Below are 23,705 nucleotides of genomic sequence, written 5' to 3' on the forward strand. Positions count from 1 at the left end.
GACAGAGCACATTCGGACTGTGGTTTTTTTTGAGAAAATGAAATATTTTTCTTTTTTAACATTTTAAACAACAGGGTTGCAAAATGGCTCATTATTCATAGCGACTTTTAAGAATGACTCAGCACATAAAAATGGCCAGACCTTCCACTCAAAAAAGGAAAATTGGACCACAGTCCAGGATAGCGTTTTGGGCGAAAAGTAACACACTTTATTCCGATACTGCACATTTTCCACATATCACAGTGCCTCAAAGTGTCTTTTTTAAGCTCATGTGAAAGGTCACACTATGTTATTTGTTGTAGTCGAGCATTAGATGTGACTCCTGGACACAGTTACATGCATCCCGATTCTACATAAAATTTACTGTTTCTTACGTTTAACTCGTTCATCACAGTGTTGTGAAGGAGCGAAATGTCCATGAGCTGTCAGAACAACAAAGGAACAATAGCATATGAACACTATTAAATGTAAGAGTGGATACACTACATTGTGCCATGACAGGTTTAAATACCCAGTGTTTTTTTGTTTTTTTTTAGAGTGAATGATTGTGGTGGGTTTGTAACATTGTCAGTGGTAACCTGTGCCTTTTGAGAGTAAGAATAAATAGGTTTTCCAAGGAAGAAACATTTTATTTATATGTCCCAAGCCAGTTTTGTGTTGTTTTATTTTGTCTCAAATGAAAGTCTGAACTTGTGTTTTTTCTACAATAAAGACTATTTTCTTGATCTCAAGTTAATAAACTGTCCTGCTGCAGTTTGTGTGGGCGGGTGTGTCTGTGTGTGTGTGTGATGGGGATTTTGGGGGAAGGTATGAAGGCCGTCACGTGACTCTCCAGTACTAATGATACCGTCGCTTGTTCATCTGTGGCAACCGGGGCCAGACGTCTGTCAGGTCGGCAGGACAAGGGCAAGCGTGAGAGAGTGACAGAGAAGCAGCAGCAGCAGCAGTTTGGAGAAGAGAAAGTCAGAAAACTATCCCCAGCTTTACAGTCGATCCAGCTGTCCGTCGTTAAGGACAAGACACAGTAAATTACCGACACAATGATGACGATGACCCAGGTGGAGACCACGGTGCACTATGATAACGGCTATGAGGAAGAGTACATGTTACAGGAGGATGAGTGGGACAGGGACATGCTGCTGGACCCTGCCTGGGAACAACAGCAGAGGAAAGTAAGTCCAAATAACACGACTGTTTCAAAATAATGGAACCATGGATATATTTACGAGAAAACTGTGTAACCACGTTACTCATCAAAAGTTTTAAAAAATTAAAATGAAATAAAAAATAGTTTGTTCTTTAATAGTTTCATACAACTCTGTTAACGTCAAGTCGACTGTAATAAAGAGCGGAACATCCGGTTAAGAGTTTCACAATAAAAGCGATGATGCCGAATCAATGTTTTCAGGAGTGTTAAGCGCATTAAACGTGGCAAAAGATAATAAAATCGTAAGCATTTGCTTTTTATATTTATTAATGTTGCGTGTACGTGTGGGGAGGCGCAAACTCGATTCAGACACATCTTTAATAAACACCAACTGTGCGCATTTTATCCGGAGTCGTGAAGTCATGACCCGCCCTACTCTGCCTCTGATTGGCTGATGGTCGTTGCCTTTACTGGCTGGGATTGGTCAGGTTTAGGCATAAACAGTGCGATTGGTTAGAGTTAGGGTAAAAATATTAAAGTAAGCCAATCAGAGGCAGAGTAGGGCGGGTCATACTTTCGCACCTACTGTGATTGACTGCTGTCGCCTAAATCTTTTCTCTATTAACTTAAAAAAAATAATTAATAAATAGAAAGAAAAGGATTGTAGATTGTAAGAAAATATTCTCACATTACTTGAGAATATATGTTGCGAGCCAACTCTTCGGAATCACATCGCTAGCTAGCTATCAATAACACTAGCTAGTGTTGTTCAACGTTAACTAGCTAATGTTAGCTTGTAGCAGCTAGGCGCAGTGCAAATTCACCTTTATGGCGCTTAAAAATTAAATTGATGATCACAAAAGTGAAGATATCAGGATTTCTGGTCTTTTTTTTTTTCTCTTTATTTATTGTTATTTTTTTTGCGACCATTTGGAAGGATTCACGTGTAGTTTTAATTTGAAGGACAGCGTCACTCGTTTCCCGGCGTGGTTCGGCTCTGCGGCTGCTCTCTTGACGCAGCCGGGCTCCAGGGCTGGGAGTGCTTGACGGACGGATGCGGTGGGTACCAGCTAACAATAGCCCTGCCTGCCAGCGGCTCTCCAGACCGCTGCCTCTTCACTGATACGCGCGGAATGCGAGCTGTCAACAGATGCTCCTAACACATGATGACGCTCTTGGGATTAGAATGGACGCTGCGTCTAATTTTAACCTCGGGACCAAAAGGCATTATAGTAGGGTTAATCCAGTGTCCTTGGTGCGGAATTCTTTTGTTTATAGAAACCACGCAGAAATAGTGTACCGGCAAACCAGCTCAACTTAATATAGCCTCGGCCTCCCACACTGTGAGTTGGTTTTAGGGCTTTAAACTGCAGGTCTGTGCATCAGGCCCAATGTCTAACACCCCCCCCCCCCCCCATCCATCCCCAACCCCACACAGGGATGACAAAACTGTGTATTTTTGGTAACACGAGGCAGCAACACAGACAGTCGGCTATGTTTCCAGTGTTTATCTTTTCACTTATTATAATTTGGAGTTGACAAGTGCCCTCCGGAGAGTGGTCTGGATCTGGCAGCAGCTGTTTCAGAGTGATCCGGATTGATAAATGAAGGTTGCGTGCGGTAACACTTGTATAGTGTTTCCTTTTGGTATTGTGATACTCCAGCTTGTTATATACCTTCCACCCCTGTTTGCATTCACAGTGAACGGTTGTGTTGCCACAAAGCTTTTGTTTGCTCCATTAGGGGCTGCTTTTTCCGAATAATTTTTTAAATCTCTCATCTAGCTCAAGCCGCGCTGCAGAGGGCTTATTTCAAATCCTGCCAGCAGCTGTGGTAGCCTTCCTTCAGCAGATAATGTTAATGGGATGGCACTTACGTTGGCCTTGTTGTAATCTATTACCTGACTCAGACAGGTTTATCAGGGAGATTGAAAAAGCCCTTTAGTGCCCAGTCATGGTACAGACTCCAGCCAAATCTGTACTGCCAGGATGCTGTGTTACTTTAAGTGAAAGCGCAGAAGTGCCATGAATAAGCAATGAATATGAGTTGATGTAAGTTAAATAGGAGACAGAATGTCGAAAGTCCGTCTTTAAATATTCGTTTCTCATTTATTTTGCATCACAGCCTGCCAGTCTCTGACCTAGTGAGGCCCCCAAAGGCATCGACCAGCTCAGTGACTCAGTTCAGGGAATATTTTTAGCTTCAATCGTCACTGGTCAGTAGTGCTGGAGAGGAAGGCGGGCAGGGTGGGGTGGGGTTGGGGGGGCTTGGAAAGTGGGCAGCAGGGTTCTCCGACTGTGGCTGGGTCAAATTTGGAGGACCAGCGGGCCACGTTTTTTAACAAGGAGGGCAGCAGTTCAATGTCACATACACCCTGAGGACTCACTCAGTGTGGAATGTAATGGCCTGTAATATTCTGCTTTTACACTGGCACCCATATAAAGTCCGACTGAGCACAAGGATGTGTAAGAATCAACACTGGAAAACATGCTTAAATGTCTTACTCAAGCGATGTAATTATCATTAACTGATGAAAATACAGGAGGAAAAATACAATCATGTATAATTAAAGGTAGCTTATTTAGAAATTCAAATGCTGAGCTTCTTTTTAGAAAAATAAAACATGTTTCATTTGATCTTTTTCATTACAATGTTTTACAAAAAAAAATCCCCAAATAAAGAACGGAAAAAAATGCAAAATCAAGTCAAGCAAAGAAGTAAAACCGTTGTGTGCTTCCATTAAAGGAAAATACAGATGACGTTTTGTAGTCAACAAAACATTTTCTGGAGCTTCTCAGCAAAACGGCATGCCAGCACTCTCCTAAACTGTGGAGAGATGGGGACTTGTTTTAAAATGTAAAACAAAAAAAACAAACAAAAAAAAACCTTAAAATGTCCTCCATACAGCTCCATCGGGGTAATCCAAGTCCCCAGAAGCCACGAGATCCCAAATAGATGCTTTCAGCTTTGCAGTTACAGTGAAGATTTTGTCTTGGGTGTAAATTACATCAAATCAGTTTGGTCAGTTTTGATCTTGGGGTGCCCGGAGACTTGGCCTGTGTTGTGTTTTGCTGTTAAGGTCCAGAAATGTTTTTGTAGACTACAAAATTCAACCCACGAGACGAGACAAGAGCTCTACATGCATAAAGTTAGCTTGCCAGTGCGGGAGATTTTTGGATTCTGGTTGGTTTAAATGATATTTTTTTGACTGTGCTCCCATCCTTTATCCATGCATGTCTGTCTTCATACCTCCACACAGCAATGAGCTCGACCTGGAGGAGCAACATACATGCACTATGATAAAGCTATCTCCTTGCAGCTGTAACTAACCACATCATAAGTGGTGAAATGGTGACGGAAAGTGACGTGAGGGGAAAACTTGCTCTGTATCCACGTGACATTTTCGCTCATGTTGACACGGTGAGACGTTTCGACGGTTTTTCCTCCCGGTCTCTTATCGTGAGCCACAGCAGAGCGGTCTAAATTTAACACCTTATATCGGTCGGAATGTGCTCTGTGGTCGGCACCCAGCTTTCATCCGAGCAGCGATGAGCCCCTGTGAACTCTGCTGCTGGCTATTGCGAGACTTTATAAAAATAGGAGGAGAAAGACAATGATCCTATCTTAGCTTGATTTACAGTATTTCAGTACCCTACACGGAGAGTGTTTGTTCTGATGGTTGTTATCTGTGGACCTGTAGGAGAAGAAATTGGACACTAACGGGTCACTGAGGGTTAATGTGAAAATGTAGCAGCGGTCAAAGAGGTTAACATCGATTATATAGCCTGAACTTGTTAAGCTGTTAGCTGCCTGAGTTTGTTTAGGTCTTCTCTGGAGGGGAATATCATGTTCATAGTGTGACCCATATAATGTAAAGGAGAGAACGTGAAGGAGAACGTGCCATAAGCATTTATATAGATTAATATTTTCTCTTTTGCCTTTTCTGTTTTCAATGATCCATGGTGGAATCAGCAGAGCTTTACAGGAAGTGTAGAAATAACAATTTCAATGCACTGAACACTATTTATTTGTACTGTGACATCTCTGATCTTCTCACACCATACATGCCCGGTCACAACCCGAGGTCCTCGGCCAAGGCTTTGCTAGCTCTTCCACAATCTAAGCTGAAGGCCAGGGGTGACCGGGACTTTTCTGTTAGGGCCAGACTCTAGACGATAACTTTAAATCCTTCTGAAAAATATATTTTTTGTTCATGCTTTTACAGGGTTTGTGGTCTGAATTCACTTTGACCTCTTAAAACCTTTTGCTTCATGTTGTTTAATGTTGAACTTTTTAAAAATGTTTTTATCATTCTCTGTCAACAATTTTCATTTTGCCTCCAAAAGCACTCTAACTCTGTTTTGAAAAGGGCCTTATAAATGAAATGTATTATTGTTACTATAATATCAAGTCCTGTTTTTATTGAGCCATATGTCCTCTCCTGTTAGACCTTCACAGCCTGGTGTAACTCCCACCTGAGGAAAGCTGGGACTCAAATTGAAAATATTGAAGAGGACTTCAGGAATGGACTAAAACTCATGCTGCTTCTGGAGGTCATCTCAGGTTAGATCAATAAAGGAAGACGTCTCTTTTATAACCACATGTTTTCCTAGTTCCTTTCAGTGATTTACTCTTCGTGATAATGCACCAGTACGATGAAATGCACTTTTTATTCACTGTTAGCAGCATTTTCAGCATAGTAGGATTCATTTTGTGGTTTATCTAGCTTTTAATTTGATGTAATTGTATCATTAATAGTACGTACGTAAACTAACATACATATCTGGCTCTGTCACATAATGTTTCCAGGAGAGAGGTTACCCAAGCCAGACAGAGGGAAGATGCGGTTTCACAAGATTGCCAACGTCAACAAAGCTTTGGAATTCATCACAAGCAAAGGAGTGAAACTGGTCTCCATTGGAGCTGAAGGTACGGAAGCCTCCCTCCATATATTATAAGACTAAACGCCGTCTGAACTCGCATACATGGGTGATTTTATTATTCACTGTTATGCAAACTGATTGTAACACGTCGTTTGTCTTTCAGAGATCGTGGATGGGAATGTAAAGATGACTCTTGGAATGATCTGGACTATTATCCTCCGCTTTGCCATTCAGGACATTTCTGTGGAAGGTGAGATCGCAGAATCCAAAGAAACCAAATCATGAACTGTAATTTTGGTTTTAGAAGGCAAAGCAATCTGTAACTTGTGCAGCATTACAGGATTACTGTCTGTGATCTCACTTTTCCTCAGAAACATCTGCCAAGGAGGGTCTTCTCCTGTGGTGTCAGAGAAAGACTGCCCCCTACAGGAATGTCAATGTCCAAAACTTCCATGTCAGGTAAGTGTGTTTCATTTTTGTCTCGATGCTGTTTGGTTACAGCAATAATTTATGTGATTGATAGCTCATCTAGGTGTCCTCTGATTGTATTTAGTCACGTCCAACTAAAGGGATTATAAATGTCATCATATTACAACATATTGTTGTCATTTCATTAGGTCATGCAACACATATCACAGTAATGTAGGGTCTGTATAGTCAATTAGTTCATCTGATAGCATTATGTCAGTTTAAACAATTCAAAACCTCCATTGGTCTCCAACAATGTCATCTCTGAGTCAGGTTAGCATGTTTGAACTGACATGTTGGTTCTCTCTGCTCATTGGCCGGTGAAGCTGGAAGGATGGCCTGGCCTTCTGCGCCCTGATTCATAGACACAGACCCGACCTCCTCGACTACTCTAAGCTCAACAAGGTGTCGTGTGGTTTCACCTGTAACCAGGATGCTGTGTTTCAGCCCCCCAAACACTAACAGACTGAATTCCACCAAATTAACACTCCTGTCACACCATGACTGATGAAGACAATTACATGTTTAGTGTAGAATAAGGGTACTTTGGGCTACTTTTTACGACATGTTGATTGAGTCAGTATCTAGGACTGCAGGTGTAGGCTATGTTTTTGAGAGTTTAAGAGTTACTTGCAGTGCTCACCTGGTTTCCTACAGGGTAGAGTTTGATCCAGAAATGATAAAAAATATATGGCAGTTTGAGATAGAAGTCATTTGTTGGGATTATTGGTACTATTTATGGCACACACCAGAAATATGTGGCATTTCATAGGACCATAGCAGCTAAATTATTTGAGGCGAATTAAGGTGAATGTTTTGCTGTAGATAAACAGTGTGTTATTTGGCTAATGGATGTAATGCTGCTGAAATCTGTGGATGTGTTTCTTCTCCACTGCTTGAATGTTTTTTTTTTATTGTAAGTGCATGTAATTAGTTTCACCTCATGCTTCATTATTCTTAACAAAAGCAGCTTACTTGGTGCACAATTTCAGCATAATTAACATAAAAGAGAGTGTTGCTTTAGTGTTTAAGTCTGTTTGTGCGCCCCACTGTGCCCATTACAACAGTGGATTTAATAATGGGGATATGTGGCCTCTGTTGTGTGACACAAACCTGAAGTGATTAATATGACTATATTAATATGAATATTAAGTTTCCTCATCCAGCTTTTTCTTTGTGCTTTGTACTCGAGATTAGATGTTTTTCAGGTCAAACAGACCCAAAGCTTATTTAAATGTACTGGGTATTGACTCACAGTGTGTGTCTATAACCAGGTGAGGGCCTCAGTGAGCTGCGCTGTGTATTTGGAGTGCTCAGGAGCACAGCTGAAAGCCCTCCTGTGTCTATTAAGACAATAATGCACAAGTAAGCCACCTTTTTCTCTCTTGGAAGAAGGTGCTCTCTTAGCCAAATGGGAAGGCTGTGGCTGCTGTGCTGAGTCTGTTTTTGAGTCAAAACCAACAGAGATTTTATCCATAAGGTTTTATAGTGATTTTATCCAATGATTTCATGAAGCAAATATTGGAAATAAATTGTCTGTGGCCTAAAAAATCAGACCATGTATTCAATAGAAACCAGATTGCTGAGCTCAAATAGAAAATTTGACACTACTCAGGCCACATTTGGCCTAATACTAGGCATGTATAGTAGGGGAACACCATGGCTGGTTACGAAGAGTGACATTTCCATTTGTTTTGGAAACAGAAGTGCTCACTTCTCAGCACACAACTCAGTGGCCTGACTTGGCGATGACCCTGAATAGTCAGAGAAACATGAGCCTAGTCCCTGCTGAGCTCAGGCTTAGCTTTACCTCTGCTATTGTCCACGCTGTGACGTAGTGTTCCTCAGTTAGAGGCTGCTGGTCATCACGACAGCCAGAAAGATGTCTAATGAAATAATTAAGTAGTCAACACTTCAAGATTATTGCGAGACTGGTGTTGACTTTCACAATTAGGAGGCTACCAAATCTATTCCTCGGTCTCTTTGACATAAATGTTGACACATTTAGCCACACCTCGACTCTTCAGTTCTGCTCACGCTGCCAGGAGACAGTTGCATCGTATGCCAGGCAGCTGTTGAGTCTGGCTCCAGGTGAGCTGTTGGTTAAGCTTGCAGTTTTACAGCCAGCTGAGACAGCTCTGGTCAGGGGCGTGCACACACAGAGGCCTTGGGGGTATCCTGCTATCCATCCGTCCATTGCTCCATCCCGTCACCAATTTACCACCCTATCCATCCATCTATCTGTCCTGCACTGGATCTGTGAGCAGCTGGCCCCGTCATGTAGTGTGCTGGCCCCCAGCCCCCTACCGTTATGGAACAGTGGTACAGAGATAGGGACAATAGCAGCAGCATGATAGCATGATCCATTTACCCCGCTGTACTCACTCACCTCACTGACTGCCCCATTAGCGGGGAAGGGTTCACTGTCAGCTGTTAGCCTAATGCACCACTCCCACACTTGGTTTCTCCCCTCAGAGTCGTTTGTGTGATAAAAGCTAATTTCTTTGATTATATCTGTCATTTTCAAGAGATACATGATGTATATCGTAGGGGTAAATTGCTTCCTTGTGTAATCTATTAGTCGATTCATTTACTATCTGATTAATTTATGACAGTTTATCATAATAGTATAGCACATGTCAGTTCTGAGGTAAAAAATAATAATCATCGTCTGTTTGTGGATTCATTAATGTGAAGAATTGCTTTTCTTTCCTCTCTTTTAAAATACATCACTTTTGACTAAGAGATCAATTGCTTAAATAAAAAAATCAATAATTGTAGTCATTTAATGTAATCTGTAGTTAAAAGCTCAGTATGTACAAAAAGTAAGTCATGTTAATGGATTTGAGAGTGAGACTGCTTGAGGCTGGTTTCATGGGACTGATCGAGCTGCAATCATCAACATTGGGAAGCTGCTAATAAATAATAATAAAGAATATAAATTTAAAAGGAGGTGCATGTACAGTAGGTGAACAGGGAGTATGATGTGTCCACCATAGCGGGGAGGTCAGTGCGGTGGCATTTTAAGTCCAGCATTGCTGTTCAGTGATGTAAAATTGTGTTTCTTTATTTAGGATGATCCAATGGGGAACCTGAACCTGGCGTTTGACATCGCAGAGAAACATCTGGACATTCCCAAAATGCTGGACGCAGAAGGTAATGTTTGATGAAGTAGATGTACCACATTTGAGTTCATTTAAATTCGTTTTTTGAAATATGTGTTTGCGATATGACGTTCACTGTGCTCCTTTCATTCTCCAAAGTTATTTTCTACTTTTTTCTTCCTTTTTGCCACCTTGACTTTTCCTCCCTCTTGATACCACAGATATCATCAACACCCCCAAGCCCGATGAAAGAGCTATCATGACCTATGTGTCCTGCTTTTACCACGCTTTTGCTGGAGCCGAGCAGGTAAAGTGGTTGAACTTCATCCCTTACAAATGAATATTTTTTAGACAAGTTTGATTTTCTGAGCAACAAATCTATTATGAGGATGATGTTATCAGAGGCATTGGAAAGATCGATGGGAGCATGGCCCACTGTGTTACTTTGCTTTTGTAATTACGATATTCTTGTGCCCTGTGCTCTCAGGCAGAGACGGCTGCCAATAGGATCTGTAAGGTGCTTGGTGTAAACCAAGAGAATGAGAAAATGATGGAGGAGTATGAGAGACTGGCCAGTGAGGTAAAGTAATTTTTTAAATTTCCTTAAAATATTAATGGATAATGGATATATATAGTTCATATTACATTCATCTTTTTTCTCTGCCTGTTACATAAAATAAGTTCAAAGTTAAAGTACAGACAAAAAATATCTGAAAAATCATCAGTCTTCCTAACACACTGCTATCTTCACATGGAGCTCTCTTGCCTTTCCTCTTATTCCCATCTTGTCTTTTGTGTTTCCCAGCTGCTGGAGTGGATCCGCCGCACCACTCCCTGGCTTGAGAACCGGACCCCTGAGAAGACCATGGTGGAGATGCAGCGAAAGCTGGAGGACTTCAGGGACTACAGACGCCAGCACAAGCCCCCGAAGGTGCAGGAGAAGTGCCAGCTGGAAATTAACTTCAACACCCTGCAGACCAAGTTGCGCATCAGCAATCGCCCTGCCTTCATGCCCTCTGAGGGGAAGATGGTGTCTGTAAGTCATAATAAGAAGTGTTCATGATTGGGTGACCTCTGATTATATCAATTCTCATGGCACATGCTTTAGAGGTTAAGATTCTACCGATAAGGGTGATTTGTTTACACTTTTTTGCACCTTCAAATAACAATTATTGATAAAAAATGTACTGATTTGCCAGGGGGGAATCAATACAAAACATCTTCAGTAAGTAAGGTCAAACTGTGATTTTTCATACAGGACATAGCAAGTGCATGGCAAGGCCTGGAGCAGGCAGAGAAAGGCTATGAGGAGTGGCTCCTTACAGAGATCCGTAGGCTGGAGAGGCTGGACCACCTGGCTGAAAAGTTTCGCCAGAAAGCAACCAATCATGAGAACTGGGCCAGCGGTCAGTTTTGGTTTGGCTTTTTAACTGTTCGCATGCAACTCACACTGCTACAATATGTTTATAGATATGCATGTTTATCTGTTTATCTTGACATGTGAGCTTATCTACAGGCATCTGTATTCCTGCTTCTCTGCCAGCTGTTCAGTGTTCAAGTGTTTCCTTTAACCCCAGGGTTTTGCTCCTATTGAGATTGGATTGAAGGTTTAAGAGTCAGTCCAATGCAATCAGCCTGTAGTGGACTGCAACAGGTTGCTTTCTTCATCAGCGATGACCAAATAAGGCCAGTGTGTAGATCTAACCTGCTAATCATATTTTTGTACCTCATTCCCCTCTCTCTCTGTTTGTATATGTGATATTCAGGTAAAGAACTGATCCTCTCCCAGAAGGACTATGAAACAGCCACCCTGACAGAAATCAGAGCGTTGCTTCGAAAACACGAGGCCTTCGAGAGTGACTTGGCAGCTCACCAGGACAGAGTGGAGCAGATTGCCGCCATTGCTCAGGAACTTAAGTACGCACTCCCTTTAGCAGACGTTTGCAGTCATGTGTCATGGAGGCCCTCGAGTATTTTGTCTCCTTCTGCCAAACACAACATCACGAGGGGGTGGTGGTGGTGGACTAATAGGAAAATCAACTGATAGAATCGTGTTTCCTGTTTTTGTTATATATTATTTGAATAGCTTTTTTTGGCTTTGCACACTGTACAAATGGCAGCTGTGATTTTAGAAAGGACATCTGCACAACACAACTAGATTCCACATTAGTTAAATAGTCTCAAAACCTCTGATCTCTTAGTTCACAATTGAGAAAGTGGAAGAAGAAAGAAACTGTCTGCATCCAAATCTCCACCCTCTTTACTTGCAGACTGAGCCCTCACAGACTTCAGTTGTACGTACTGTGACGTGTTTACCACCAACACGTCAAGTCTGCAAGGGCGTGAGACTGCAAGGGTGATATGTGCCACTGATAGACAGGCCTAAAGACTACATTAATAAAGTGCATATGGTTACAAGGTAAATTACAAGATACATTTATTGTCATTTTTTACCTCTACAGTCCATACTTCTAAATATTTCTGTGTTATAATGTGGTTGAATATTATTTCTAGCCTTGTGGGTAATTAAAATCAGTGCAGTCTGTTGAATTCTGCACTCCAAGCGGACTGTCTGGAAGTCTGCAGAAAGTCTACTTGAGGGCCTTTGTGGACTGGATTAATGGTGGGTTTGGACAGCCTTCAGCACTCGCGGACTTCCCGCGAACGCGCCTGCAAGTTTGCAAGTCTACAAGATCGTGAAGCCTGGATATTTGGATACGACCACCCTCTTCTCAGTTACAGATGAGCAGGATGGAGGGTGTGGCTTACAGGCATGCTGACATTTTCATCAGGAGTCAATGATGAACACCTGTCCTTCGTTATCTTCCCCGTCTGGGATTGGCCAGAGTATTTCCTGTTTCATATTTAACCAGTGCTCTGTTGAAGAGGATGTCATTTCAGCTGACAAGCAAAATGACCATGACCATTCCTGCAAGGTACGTGCTTGTTAAATTATTATTTTGGTCTGTTAATTTTCCATAAATGGTTTATTTTTTATGCAAGTATTTGACCATGCTGTTTTCTCTTACAGTCAATTGCTCCTCTTTGCACTGTTAAGCTGGAATGTCCATTGCTATCCTGTTAAAACTGTTAAAAATGGTAAAACTATCACTTCACTGAAACTATAAATATACTTTATCACATGCTTTCTTAGCTTATTCAACTCACCACAAGTTGTCTCTCCTAGGCTGGAGCCAGCGTGATCCTAATGAAGGCAGTTACACTAGCATGGAGGCGTTTCCTGGCTTCTATTATGGTTCATCCCAAAGTTTTCCTGCTCAACCTTCCGATGTGAATGACCCTGCTGTCTCCTTCCTGTATGAACCAGAGAAGGAACAAGTGTATTCTAGACCCGAATCCTACCCAACAAACCCTACTCCAGGTGTGTCCAGCGTGGCTCCATGGAACACTGCTCCTGTTTACTCTCCTGTGGCAGCTTCAATGACTGCCTATGCCACGTCCAAAACATCTCAACCCATGTCTGACATTGGCCTTCCTCCCCCTCCATCCTTGTATCAGGCAGGTGAGCTTGAAAGGTATACAGGGACCTTGGCACAAGGTAGTTCAGAAATGGAAACCGAAGAGCTAAATTTCGTGCCCCCACCGCCACCACCTGCTCCATATCCAGGACCTGCCTATCAAGCTGGTGAGTTGAGTAAATATGTATCCATCTCTGAGCATGGAAATGAAGAGAGGGAAACAGAAGAACAAGGTTTTCTGCCCCCGCCTCCCTATGCCGCTTCTCCACAGGGAGCTAAGGAGCTGTCTGCTTCTTCTACGTCTAAATGCCCCAGGCACCCAGTTTCCCAGGAACTGGGACCAGTGGGACCAAGCGACTTCTACCTCTTCTTGACCGGTCAGCTTCCTTCTGGCACATTGTCGCACTTCCAGTCAGACTACGAGAACGGCAGAGACAACTATGGTGAAGTCCAGAGATACTACTATCCTGTAGCTCAACAGTCAACCGTCCCAACTCAGACCCAGGAACTCCCCAGTGATGAAGTCTATCAACAGCCTCAGTACTATACCAAAGCTTAACAAGACTGTAAGTCTTCAACTTGAAGCAGATGATGGTAAAGGCAGCTCTACTCCCTGCAGTTAACTAAAATGTGTACTGATGTCTGTGTTCAAGTTGCTTGTTTTGAAATTTTAATAAAATGATAAATGAAGTTTCCTCCTGTGTGTAAATGTTTTCACCATCGCTGTGGCAAACAACCTCTGAGCTAGTAAAATGCTGTAAAAGTTACCCTAATCTGATGGTGTTGCTGGGTTTCGACAATTTTGATTGTGCTAAAGGAATACAAACACCCAGCTCAAGCTATGATACTTGGTGACATCTAAATCTTTACAAAGTATTAACCATAAATCTAAACTTGGTTTGCACTTAAAAGACTTGCCTGTTCCCGGTTTTGTGACTTAATTTCCCTTTTCAAGCATTAAAAGTCCATAATGTAATTTTCAGGCCTCTTTTGAAACCGATTTTCTAAGAATTCATTACAACTGCAATTGCACATGTGGTTTCATTTCTCAACATCTGGGATGGCAGTTCATTTTACAATTTACATTTTAGCAGTGTCTTTCTAGTCTTAGACCTTTTTGCAGTTTGTTAAACCATTCTCCACTATGACAAAGTCAGACTTCGCTCAATTGCTATCCAGTAGCTTTATTTATATATTTTTATTGACATCTTGCTTGGGGAACACTTCAAAGCTCTTTTCCACAGCTGAAACAAACTGCTTTGTTTTTCAGTGAGCTGGATTACCACGACGTGGCTGCTGTGAACCAGCGCTGCCAAAGCATCTGTGACCTGTGGGACAAGCTGGGAACCCTGACTCAGAAGAGAAGAGAGTCACTGGAGGTGAGGGCAACATTCAAAGCTAGATGAAATTGACTATGTGAATTTATGACTCCAAAATCCATGCTTAGTTTTTCTCACATGCTTTAAGTGTTTCTTCATTATGGGGTTAGGGGTGTGTTAAGCGTGTGCTAACACTTGAAGGATACTTTTGTTTGTATATGACAGGATATGGTTGTCTCCACAAGAGTGTGCTGATGTTCCACATGGGCTACAATAGATGCAGAATAAAGTTGCATCCAAGAACAACGTAATCAAAATGTCAGTGTAAGCATATTTAGCTGCCTGTCAATGACATTTGAAACAGTGAAGACAAAACTGATTGATGAAGAGAGATAATTGGATCCCCTCTAAAATCCCTGACCCAGATAGAATGGTAAAATGGGAGTGTAGAGGGGATAAAGGAGAAATAGATGTAAGAGTCCCGTCTGTGAAGGGACTGGCTGAAAGCCCACTAGCCACTTCCTCTGATCCATGCTGGCCATTCCAGACCTGCAAATGTGTGAGGGCCTGGGAAAAGGGCCAAGGATTAAGTCTGAATGACAGTGACAGGGGTCTGTTTTCTGTCCATCTTCCACTCGCTGCCATCCCCTGCTCAGAGGAGGGACTTTGTGAGGAACAACTGAGCCAGAGCTGGGGGTTAATAAGGCCATACCATCCACCCTGGGATCATAGCTAGATTATGAGACAACAGGCCCCTGGCCACAGACATGGAAATGGCCCCTCACCCCTCCTTTATAGGAGCACACCAATTGAAGGAGACAGCGTCTCTTTGTGGTGGTTTTGTGTCTTTGTTTTATCCTCCTTTTGTGTCTCTTTGTAGTTGTTTCTATCTTTTTGTAGTCGTTTAATGTCTCTGTGGTAGTTTTGTTTGTCTTTGTGGTATTTGTGTGTCTCTGTGGTATTTTGTCTCTTTGTGGTATCTCTGTTTCTTTGTTGTCTTGTGGTAGTTCTGTGTCTCTTTGTGGTACTTTAGTGACACTTTGGGGATCTTCTCTGTCGTCTTTTTGTGTCTCTTTGTAGTACTTTAATGTCTTTCTGGGCTACTTTTATGTCTATTGTCTTTTTTTGTGTCTGTGGTAGTCCTGTGTCTTTGTGGTAGTTTTGTATCTCGTTGTGTTAGCTTTGTGTCTCTTTGTGGTGACTTTGAGTCTTTGTAGTCATGTTGTGTCTCAACTTGATCGTTCTGTGTCTCTTTGTTGTACTTAAGTGTGTCTTTGTGGTTGTTTGTGTATCTTTGTTGTCATATGATTGATTTTCGCAGAGAAATGTTAAAACTCCCGAAATAGAAAGCTTAGGCCCAGGAGCCCTTTGACTCCTTGGGTCCCATGGCCTGTGTCTAGTAGGCCTGTTGAGTGATCCATCCATGCCTGATGTTAGTCATGAAAAGAGAGAGGGGATGTTTGTTTTGGGATTTTTTTTGTGAGATATGAAAATGATGAGTCTTTAGTTCAGGGTGGAGCCTAATCATGAGCTATATGTTGGATGGTATGGTTTTTTTCAGGATTTTAATACAACAGATATGTGATATCTTGTAATCCTCTCAGCGGACAGAGAAGCTGTTGGAGACTATTGATCAGCTGTTCTTGGAGTTTGCCAAGAGATCGGCTCCTTTCAACAACTGGATGGAAGGAGCCATGGAGGATCTGCAGGACATGTTCATAGTGCATACTACTGAAGAGGTCCAGGTACGCTTACTACCAGCACTGCAGATTCACTCAATTACTGTCAATTGTCAAAGATACTACTATTTCACAGTGTTGCTGCTGTTAAAACATCCCCTTCAGATTAACCTGCACATATTTTTCTAGGATTATGACTCATGTTTGTAAGTTTTGTTACATACAGTAATGTTGGTAGATCTGTCACACCAAAAAAGAAAACCACATAATGCTATCACTCTTGACAAAATTGGAAGTGTAATAAAATGTATGGACTTCCCGTTTCCTGTTCCAGAGTCTAATGTCAGCTCATGAGCAGTTCAAAGCTACCCTTCCTGAGGCAGATGCAGAGAGACAGGCCATCATGGGAATCCACAATGAGGTGCAGAAAATTTCCCAGAGTTATGGGATCAAGGCCAACATTATCAACCCCTACAGCACCATTACAATTGAGGAGCTTCTCAACAAGTGGGAAAAGGTAGCTACAGCTATAACACTACATCTTAAAGTCATTATTCCGACAATGGCTATCGTATAAAAGCATTAATTATGAAACGGGAACAAGGAGTGCTGCTCTTATGTTTTATCACTGAGTTGAAGCACCCAGTAAGCATCATGAGCTTATAATAGTGGCATCATTCTGTTTAATGTTAATGGCTCTTTTCATGAGCAGCCATCTTCTCTCACTTACAAATAAGCCCTTTTGTGTGTGTGTGCGTGTGTGTTCTAGGTGAAGAAGCTGGTTCCTCAGAGAGACGGTGCCCTCCAGGAGGAGATGGCACGCCAGCACGCCCACGAAAGGCTGAGACGACAGTTTGCTGCCCAGGCTAATCTCATTGGACCCTGGATACAGGCCAGGATGGAGGTTAGACATACAGGCTTCATAAGCAATTCGACAGTTATCTCCATCTAATTAAATCATGACCTAAAATGGAAGATGATTATATTCCAATGCATTAAACATAAGGGAGGTACAGTGATGGTGGCTTTCCTGATAATTATGATGATTGGATAATGCACATCATTATTATTATAATGCACATCATCATTAAATGCTATACGTCCGGACAGAATTTACTCTTAGCCACAGGTAAATGACTCCCTGCAAAACATCTGATCTTTAGACCAGCATCCTATCATCTAAATTACTCCAAAAATTAAGTTGACCTTGTGTGTTATCCTTACAGGAAATTGGGCGCTGCTCCCTGGAGATAGGAGGCACCCTGGAGGACCAGATGACCCAACTGAAGCAATTTGAGCACGTCATCGTTGCATACAAGCCAAACGTCGACAAGTTGGAGGGAGACCACCAGCTGATCCAAGAGTCGCTGGTGTTTGATAACAAACACACCAACTACACTATGGAGGTACAGAGCAGTGGCAAACATGTACAATAATGTAATGCATGTACAGTATTTGCAAACACATACAAACACTCTTACATAAGATACTCATTGCAACTCTGCGTGGATACTGAAATCACATAAAAGAAGGATATATAAGGAAATTCATGTGCCAGAGTTGCTAAAATTACAGTAACGTACTGTAATGTACATAACATTCAATATTCTGCTTGAGTTTCAAGTTTCTCTGTGTCAACACATCTGCTCTGTCCCCACATCAACAGCATATCCGTGTGGGTTGGGAGCTGCTCCTCACAACCATTGCTCGAACCATCAACGAGATTGAAACCCAGATCTTGACCCGAGATGCCAAAGGCATCAGCCAGCAGCAGATGAATGAGTTCAGATCCTCTTTCAACCACTTTGACAGGGTACAGCTCTCTACCAATTTCACTTCACTTTTTTTTGTCCATTTGAGTGACCGATCTAAAGCAGTCCGAGCAAAGTAGAGCAGGTGGAGGAGGTAGCCTTGCATTTAGAGATAGTTCTATAACTGTATTGCACTTTGACCAAAATGTCCTGCATAGAGAGTTGTTTATGTGCAAGATGCTGAATTCTTACCAGACACAGGGGCAGCGTTCAGCCGCTGACCCTACATCTGACCCAAAGCGACTCCTGGTGGAGACGGTGGATGAAAATTCTCCTCTCACTATCACAGATTCCCACAAATAATGCAATTTAAACAGAAGCTGCTATTGTACTGTGGAATTTTAAGCTGTATTTAGCTTTATTTTATGACTCGTGAGAATCTTTAATGAAAGTACAACAATGGATGACTTAACCAAGTATGCTGTTTCATTTTATTCAAGCTATATCTGTAGGAAGTTCACAGATGAACTATGCTTCACAATGCCGAGTAACAGCATGGATAATACACCTGACAAATACAGACTTCAAAGTGGCAAAATATTGCTGTGTACTTAAGTCCCAGATAAGAATGTTTTGTGTATAAACTTCCATGTGCACAGTCTGTGCATGCAAGTATATGTGTGACATTATAATTGCTTTTTTCCTGAGTTTTTAAACTCTCAAACCTCTTTTATTATGAAATCTTCAGCATCTTTAATGTCTTATCGGAAAAGCCAAAAGAGTCGGTGCTTAAAGTTGAAAGCATTCCTACTCCGTTTATTTTATCATTTTGAAAAACATCTGTCAGTTTCAGATAAAGAAAGTTTGAAAAAAAACTGCACCTCAAATGTGTCCATTTAGAATTTGGTCTTATAGTATTAATGTCATGTTTAACACTGTTGACAAGCATGTTGTTATTTATGTGGCACATTTAGCTTTTGTCTCTGTTGTGCTTTATTTTTGTAATCTCCTTTCTCTACTTTCCTCCTTGTTTCTTGTTTCTTGTATGGTGAACCTGAAATCTGGATTCCTACTGTAGAAGAAGAATGGAGCAATGGAAACTGATGACTTCAGAGCCTGTCTCATCTCTATGGGTTATGACTTGGTATGGTAATTCAAATTAGAGCATGCATATCCGACCTGAACCCAGTCACGTTAAAGATATAAAATATATTTACATATCTTTTATATCTATGTAGAACAAGCATTTTCATGGTAATCTACTCTGTACATAAAAACTTCACTGCTTTTCCTCTGCTCTGCTCGCATTCACAGCCACTCTCTGCTGCTTGCTCTCTCTCACTTACGCTCAGCCACACACTTGCTACGCACACACTTTTTATTTTAACTGTTTCATCAATACTAGAAATGTAACTGTAGCAAGTAACTCACTTTTACTCTGCTCATTCATATTTTAAGGATACAAATTATATTCAGCTATGAAAAAAGCCCTATGAGTCAGTAGAGAAGTACAGAGAGTAGTTGCAATTGAGATGTTACACCACCTGGTCTGCTTGTTTGGTGTAAACTGGCCGGTTTTTAGAACGTTGCAGACCGGCACATTGCAAGTAGTTGCATCTTTTAAATTCGTATTGTCACTAATCTTTGGTCTGAACAGGGCTTGAACTAAGTCAGGCTGGAGTTTGGTTAAGATGTAAAAAAACAGAGCCTGTCGAGTTCAGGTTGGGCTTAGTAACAACTCTCTCAAACTTGATCATGTTGGGTCAGAAAAATGTGGCCTGAGCTTCAAACTCTCATTCTCCATCTATGCCTTTCTTAGGGAGAGGTGGAGTTTGCCCGTATCATGATGCTGGTGGACGCCAACGCGACTGGAATCGTCTCTTTCCAATCTTTCATTGACTTCATGACCAGAGAGACCGCTGACACAGACACTGCCGAGCAAGTTGTGGCATCCTTCCGGATCCTGGCAACTGACAAGGTATTTGTGTGTGTTGGTGTGACTTACTGGCATATGGGCAGATATTCTTAGCCAGCACTAATCTTCTCTGTTCCAGTCATTATTTCCAAGTATTTGCCATGACATCTTGATTTATGATCTACAATTTGTTCATGAGCTTTAAAAAAATGGATTACTCTCTGAAGCGTATTTTCTTTCCACCACTGCAGCCCTACATACTTGTGGATGAGCTGAGGAGGGAACTCCCCCCTGAACAAGCAGAGTATTGCATCATGAGGATGCCACCATACGCCGGTCCTGGAGCACCACCAGGGGCACTGGACTACACTGCCTTCTCCACTGCCCTCTATGGAGAGAGCGACCTTTAACCCACTAGAAAACCTTTCATCTACTGACCGTTTACCTAACCCCCCGCAACCCCAACCTATCATGTTTTGATGAATTTATGGAATCTATAAGAAAGTTGGATCAAATATGATGAATGAAATGTGTTTGTGACCATACCAGGTTTTTTTGTTGAGTAGTTTTCTGAAGCATTAGACTGTCTACAATCATGCTGAGCATTGTGTCTTCTTCTTTGTCCTCTTGGATTAAAGATGCCCCCTAAACAAATACAAATTGCCATGTTCAGATTATATTGAAACAAAGCATTGTACATTTTATCTTATGTGTTAAGGTTTTTGTGCACAAAGTAGGGTTCTGTGATGAAGGTGAAGCTAGAAGAGAGATTTACTTCATCAAAAATACAGATTACTTAACAAGATAACAGGATCTTTCTGTTTTGGAGCTTATCAATTGAAGAAATCTGATATGGAAGTCCTCTTTCTTCTAGCAATGCCATGTATTGTTTTCATGCTTCCCCACAGTGCCTTTGTTTTGGGAATACAGTCTTCTGATAAGGCATTTTGAGATTTTTAAAGTAAATTTCAGTTTGCAAAAGCAATTTTAGACCTACTGCCATTCAACAATAAATAGTGTAGAAAATGGGTTCCCAAAAGGACAAAAATATACAGTACCAACAGGGAAAGTTGGGAAGCGACATGAATGCAAAAGTAAATGTTTACAATTGCTCAGTTGTTTCAAGGCAGAGAACACGGAAGACTGAGTGTGCAGTATTCATGAGAAAAAATAAAACATTTTCTCAGGCAGCAACACTAAAAAAGTAAGCTGACACTTGCATGCCTAGAAATAAGTACAATAAACTCCTAAAATAAATACACTAATATGAAGATAAGGATCAAATGAAGAACAAAAGGTCAAATCCTAGTTGATAGGAGCTAGTAAAAACAGGGCTAGATTAAAAATAAAATTGTCTTTGGTGGTAGTAATTATCTAAAGCCTTATGAGGTAATCTGCAAGAGATTCAAAGGATCTGGTCTGTATTACTGCTTTATTAAACATGAAATGTATTGGATATATATCTAGCATCTTTTTATAGATATTTTTCAATTTAATCTTTTGGCTGCCAAAGTCATTTTGCTATTTCTAGAGATGGGTAATCATTATTTTGCTTGCTCCTGCTGAGCTCAAAGAACATCACTTATGTAACTCCATATTTAGGCATTATTTAGTTGTACCACTTTAATGTGTATACCAACTCAAAATATTAACTTAATTAGTCAAGTTATTTCCCTGTTCTCCTTTGTTGGTACTGTTTATTTTTGGCCTTTTTATATGCTCTTGTTCTACACTATTGGAGCATAAAATGAAGAAAACATAATTTTCATGCAGTCACAAATTGAGTATTTAAATATACATTAGTGGTAATGATTTAACCAAACTGTGCTGGTGTTGCTCATAACACTTGATGCTGACTCAAATGATGTTCTCCTAAAACAATCTATGTAATGCTCTTAATGAAAAAGAATGATAAATCAAACATTTTGTGATCTTGATTTCACAGCCACTGGCAATTTTTGAAACATGCCAGAAAACACTGTGGAAGTTAATAAAACAAATGGAATTTTCTGTTTAGAGGATAATCGGCCACTTCACACAAACTGAACGCAAGGCACTGGAGCGTGCTATAAATTTAATACTCTATTTAAATACAAGCAATCCACCTCAGACATCACCAATAGGTGATCGCTATAGGTGCCAGAGCTTTGATTTGTTGTATTTTAGTAGGAAAATAAAGATACTCAGGCAGTACTGACACCTTGAAGACATTTACTGGCTCAGTAATCAATCAAGTCAATGAGTTAAACTTTGTACTTGAGGGTATATGGATTAATTAAATAAACTGTTTGTGACTAAATCAAACATGTATTTCAACCTGATAAATCCTTGCTTGTACTATGTGTGTCATTTGCAATTTGTCAGTAGATTGAAAAATATTGTAAGCCTTAATCCACATGTAAACAAAAGCCCCATCAGTGTGGGTTGTAAAAATATCAGGACAACAAGCCTATATTTTCATTTATGACCGGGTTTCTATATGCAAAATTCCCCATATCTGTATGAAATTATTGAGGGGTTGATCAGGTAAAAAGACAATAAAACAGTACATACTGTCAGACTGGAAGATGATACTGATGAGATGGGTTGTGTGGGTTATATTGGCAGTAATGGGAGAGTTGCATTTTTAGTTTTACAAGCTAAGAAGTACTTCAATATGCTTGGCCAGGGAGAAAAGTTAAGCTAATGAAAAATATATTACTTGGTAAAGTAGTTCAGACTTTGTAGAAAAAAGTGACATCTGCAATGTCATCTTCAGAGGCTGCAATTATTCCTTCGTCCTATTAAATGAAATTGTGGAACTGGGTGGAAAGAACAATGTGTTAAAGATTTAGCTTTTATAGAGCACTGACACTCAGGGCTAAAAATATAGGAAATCTCCACTGGATTGGATTACAGAACAGGTCAGTGAATCACAAAATTCAAACGGCTTCTCTCTCTGCCAAGCAGAGAATGTGGTCAGCAAATGTCACTGTAATCAACCTATTACAGTGTGCAACATCTTCTGCGGAAGTGGAAATTTGGTACACGTGTGGTAAAGGTCATGTAACGAAAATGGACAGGGATCCTGTGGAGATAACGCAGCCTTTAGTGTATGTTATTGTACTTAATCCATTAGACTTTTTATGTATTTGTGTACAAGTGGAACTTACAGTATGTTGTGGTGGTGTGCCTTGGGAAAAGTCAGGGGGTGACCAGAAGCATTAGGTTAGTATCTGCCCACATAAACCAGGAGTATCCAAAACAATCCATCTGTTAGTTTTCCAGATACAACAGGGACAAGTAAAAATTTTGATAAAATAAATTGATGAAAAGGTTAGCAAGGGTTATTAAAATCAAGCAGAAATTCCCCCGATTTTCTTTTTACTTTTTATTTTACTGATCATTTTTTCCCATTAACGCCAAGATGTTTCCTGCAAAGAATTGTGTAATTTGATAGAAATGATGGGGAAACTGAGACAGCGTTGAGTTCCAATCAATTCAATCGTGGACTATTGCATTTAACTTCTCCTACGGGGATGAATAAAGGTACATTTATCTTATTATTACCAAAAAAGTGCACTCTGGTGTCTACTAACTAAAAAACGTACTGCTCAACACAAAGGAAGAATCGGGTTTCAAGTAGCCTATAAATGAATAGGAAAAGGATTATTTACTTGGGCTTGAATGATGCAGTTATTTAAATTACATCCATATTCACCCTGTAATTATAAAGCAAAGAGTGATCATTATGTTCCTAGTGCATAATGAGGAAACAAACCCATACAATAAAGCATTACCAGGCAGTAACATATAAATATTAATAATTAGATACACATCTTTCATTAGCACTGCCATGTTTAGTCCTTAGAAAGAACATGTCAGGTAGCATCCCTATTAGCCTGCATGTTCAGATGCTAATGCTAGCTACATAGTGACGATAGAAATGTACCTTACACTGCAGGCCCAGACCTTTATCCT

General features: G+C 40.8%; 2 protein-coding genes across 5 annotated transcripts; both read left to right on the forward strand.

Moving 5' to 3' along the window:
* The first annotated feature begins 970 nt into the window (after positions 1-970).
* actn2b (actinin, alpha 2b) lies at positions 971-20,545 on the forward strand. Of its 4 annotated transcripts, XM_073481802.1 has the most exons (21): positions 971-1,172; positions 5,596-5,710; positions 5,957-6,076; positions 6,194-6,280; positions 6,402-6,489; positions 6,825-6,903; positions 9,573-9,654; positions 9,824-9,909; positions 10,090-10,182; positions 10,408-10,638; positions 10,861-11,008; positions 11,369-11,519; positions 14,352-14,460; positions 16,005-16,145; positions 16,414-16,596; positions 16,849-16,983; positions 17,306-17,485; positions 17,746-17,892; positions 18,909-18,974; positions 19,650-19,808; positions 19,997-20,545. In XM_073481802.1, the coding sequence occupies exons 1-21, from the start codon at positions 1,041-1,043 to the stop codon at positions 20,153-20,155; spliced, it is 2,691 nt and encodes an 896-aa protein (XP_073337903.1). In that variant the 5' UTR covers positions 971-1,040; the 3' UTR covers positions 20,156-20,545. The 4 variants fall into 4 exon arrangements, with proteins under 4 accessions (XP_073337903.1, XP_073337904.1, XP_073337905.1 ...); XM_073481803.1 differs by lacking the exon at positions 18,909-18,974; XM_073481804.1 differs by lacking the exon at positions 16,414-16,596.
* Positions 12,494-13,771, forward strand: LOC141009708 (uncharacterized). Its single transcript, XM_073482398.1, has 3 exons — positions 12,494-12,538; positions 12,634-12,701; positions 12,790-13,771. Exons 1-3 carry the CDS (start codon positions 12,516-12,518, stop codon positions 13,638-13,640), a joined length of 942 nt encoding a protein of 313 aa, XP_073338499.1. The 5' UTR covers positions 12,494-12,515; the 3' UTR covers positions 13,641-13,771.
* Positions 20,546-23,705: the final 3,160 nt, after the last annotated feature.

The sequence above is a fragment of the Pagrus major genome, chromosome 15 (genome assembly GCF_040436345.1).
Source record: "Pagrus major chromosome 15, Pma_NU_1.0".
In the NCBI taxonomy this organism is placed as follows: Eukaryota; Metazoa; Chordata; class Actinopteri; order Spariformes; family Sparidae; genus Pagrus; species Pagrus major.